General features: G+C 63.7%; 1 protein-coding gene across 1 annotated transcript; it reads left to right on the top strand.

The window, feature by feature from the left end:
* Positions 1-542: 542 nt before the first annotated feature.
* Positions 543-2,741, top strand: LOC112125385 (crk-like protein). The gene is made up of 3 exons (XM_024223796.3): positions 543-1,145; positions 1,436-1,987; positions 2,354-2,741. The coding sequence occupies exons 1-3, from the start codon at positions 987-989 to the stop codon at positions 2,486-2,488; spliced, it is 846 nt and encodes a 281-aa protein (XP_024079564.1). The 5' UTR covers positions 543-986; the 3' UTR covers positions 2,489-2,741.
* The last annotated feature ends 429 nt before the right edge of the window (positions 2,742-3,170 follow it).

Below are 3,170 nucleotides of genomic sequence, written 5' to 3'. Positions count from 1 at the left end.
TGCCCACCCCCAAGATGGCCGCCGGCCCCTCCTGCCAGCCCCCGCCATGGCGGCCGCCGGGGCCGGGCGCGTCACTTCCCCTCGCCATGTTGCCGCGGTGACCGGGCTGGGGCTGGAGGAGGCGGATTGGGGGGAGGGGCAGCGGCCGGTGCCAGCGGGGCCAAGCCCCGGCGGAGGCGGGGTGCGCTGGGGGAGGGGCCAGGGTTTGGGGGTGCACAGGCGGGAGGGGCTGCATTGGGGAGGGATTTGGGGTGCGCAGGGGGAGGGGCGCGCAGGGGGAGGGGCAGGGTTTGGGGGTGCTTGGCACTGGTGGGCTGCATTGGGGGAGGGGGCAGGGTTTGGGGGTGCTTGGCACTGGTGGGCTGCACTAGGGAGGGATTTGGGGTGCGCAGGGGGAGGGGGCAGGGTTTGGGGGTGCTCGGCACGGGTGGGCTGCACTGGGGAGGGATTTGGGGTACACAGGACTTGGGGGGACTGCAGAGGGGCAGCAGGCGCCTGGGAAGGCATTGAGAAGGTGCTCCAGAATTTAGGGGTGCAGAGGAAGGGGTGCTGGGGAGGGATTTTAGGGGCGCACAGGAGCAGTTCATTGGAGAACAGGGGCTCCTAGGGCAGAATTTGGGGATGCCCTGGGGTTGGCATTATGTGGGGGGTCTGCATTGGGGTGGGGCATAATTTAGGGGTGCTCCTCTGGTGGCTGCATTTGGGGGAAGGGCTCTAGGGAGCAGCAGAATAATTTGAGGGGTGCTGCTTGCCAACGAAGCGAGAGGGTTTGGGAGGGAGAAGGGGGGTGCCTGGTAATTTGGAGGGCCTGTTTCCTTGCAGGGGAATTCAGGGGGCCCTGTTAATTTGGGGGCTATATGCCCAGGAGATTTGGGGGACTGGGGGGGTTCCCCTTAAATATGAGGGCTCACCTGTGGATTTGAGGGGGCTGCATTGGAATTGGGGGGTGCCCCTAAAGGGAGAGTCCCCACTACCCCCCCAGAGCCATGTCGTCTTTCGGGGACTCCAACGAGTGGTACATGGGGTCGCTGAGCCGCCAGCAGGCTGTGGCCTGTCTCCAGGGTCACCGACCCGGCACCTTCCTGGTGAGGGACAGCTCCACCTGCCCTGGTGACTACGTCCTCTCGGTCAGCGAGAACGCCAAGGTGAGGGGGACCCCGGCGGCCAGGGGCTGGGGAGGGAGGGGGAACCGGCCCCGCAGCCACTGGGGGGGAAGGCATCTGGGGATGACAGGAGAGGAAGGGACAAAATGGGGGGCAGGAGGGGCATTACCTGGGGGAGCCCATGGGTTTGGGGGGAGAAAATCACCCTAGATCCAGGAAGAACCCAGGAGTCCGGGGGGAGAAGATCGGGGGGGGGCTGGTGAATGTTCAATGTGTAACCCTGTCTGTCTGTCCCTGTCTCCACCCCCATCTCTCTCTGGCCCCCCACCCAGGTGTCTCACTACATCATTAACAGCCTGCCGGGCCGGCTGAAGATTGGGGATCAGGAGTTCGAGGGACTCCCAGCGCTGCTGGATTTCTACCGGGTGCATTATCTGGACACCACCACGCTGGTGGTGCCCGTGTGCCGGGGCCCCGCGGTGCCCGGCCCGGCCCCGCCACCCCCCGCCGAGGGGGGAGGGGACCCGGTGGCGCTGTCTGCCGGCCCCGCCCAGCCCTGCGAGTGGGTGCAGGCTCTCTACGACTTCTGCGGCAATGACCAGGAGGACCTGCCCTTCCGCAAGGGGGATCCGCTCCGGGTGCTGGGCAAGCCGGAGGAGCAGTGGTGGACGGCCCAGCGGGTCGACGGGCGGGTGGGCATGATCCCGGTGCCCTATGTCCAGCCCTGGCGCCCCCAGGCCGGCGTCCTGCTGGGGCCCTATGCCCACCCCAGTGTAGGCGGCCCCCCGGCGCCCCTGCCCACCCCCCGCAATGGCCCCGTGGTGGCCAGGGCAGTACAGCGGCGGGTACCCAATGCCTACGACAAGACGGCGCTGGCTTTCGAGGTGAGTGTGTGGGGGACCCAGAAGTCTGGGGGTGACAGGACCTGGATTCCAGGGGACCCAAGTATATGAGGGAATCCGCCCTCAGGATCCTGAGGGGTCCAGATATTCTGGGGGAATGGATCCCAGGGACCCCAGCGTCCAGCTGGAGGGCGGGCAGAATTAGTCCCTGATTCGGTGGGATCAAGGCAAAGAGGGAGAATTGACCCTGCACCCTAGGGGACCCAGGTGTCTGGGAGCATTGGGGGCAGGGGGGAAATTAGTCCTTGATTCTGGGGACCCAGGTGTTGGGAGACAGGGGCAGTAGGGGCAACTAGGCCTGCTCCGGAGAGAAATCTGACTCAGTGACCTTTGCCCTCTGACCCCCAGGTGGGTGACATCATCACGGTGACGAAGATGAACATCAACGGGCAGTGGGAGGGGCAGCTGAACGGGCGCAGCGGGCACTTCCCCTTCACCCACGTCCAGATCCTTGAACCCCAGAGCCCGAAGGAGGCCAGCTGAGCCCCGCGACCCCTGAACTTCGACCTTGGGCAGTAGGCTGAGCCCCACGACCCTTGAACTGTGACCCCAGGGCAGCCAGCTGAGCCCCGCGATCCCTGAACTCTGACCCCAGGGTGGCTGACTGAGCCCTGTGACCCCTGAACTCCAACCTGGGGCAGTCGACTGAGCCCCATGACCCCTGAAATCTGACCCCAGGGTGGCCGGCTGCGACCCCCTGGTCACCCGAACCTTGGACGGTTGCAATTTGACCCTTCTGTTGATGAACTTTGACCCTTTGTTGGCTCCCTGAACTTTGACCTTTTGATTTGTTGTGGGTTGGCCACTTGGTTACAGAGTGTTGAACTTTGACCCTTGGCCCCTTGCCTGTGTACTTCAGCCTTTGGCTCATTGACCTTTGAGCCTTGGCTACTTGAAGAAGACTGTGTTTCATTCGCCTTTGAACCTCACTACATTGAATGTGTGACCTTTGAACTCGTAGCCTCTGACCTTTGAGCCCCCTGGTTGTTGGCCCTTGGGCCTCCTCTGGCTCTTTGACCCCTTGACTTTAACCACTATTACTTCCGGGTCGTGACCCCCAACACACACCCATGGTGTATTTCATGCAGATGCTGTTAACACATGAATTAATTTGGGGGTGGGGGGATCCTGGTTCTGATTGGACGACCGAGGTCTGGATCCAGGT

The sequence above is a fragment of the Terrapene carolina genome, unplaced genomic scaffold, assembly GCF_002925995.2.
Source record: "Terrapene carolina triunguis isolate 2854851 unplaced genomic scaffold, T_m_triunguis-2.0 Scaffold34498, whole genome shotgun sequence".
NCBI classification, from domain to species: domain Eukaryota; kingdom Metazoa; phylum Chordata; order Testudines; family Emydidae; genus Terrapene; species Terrapene triunguis.
This window is presented reverse-complemented; position numbering and strand designations above follow the sequence as displayed.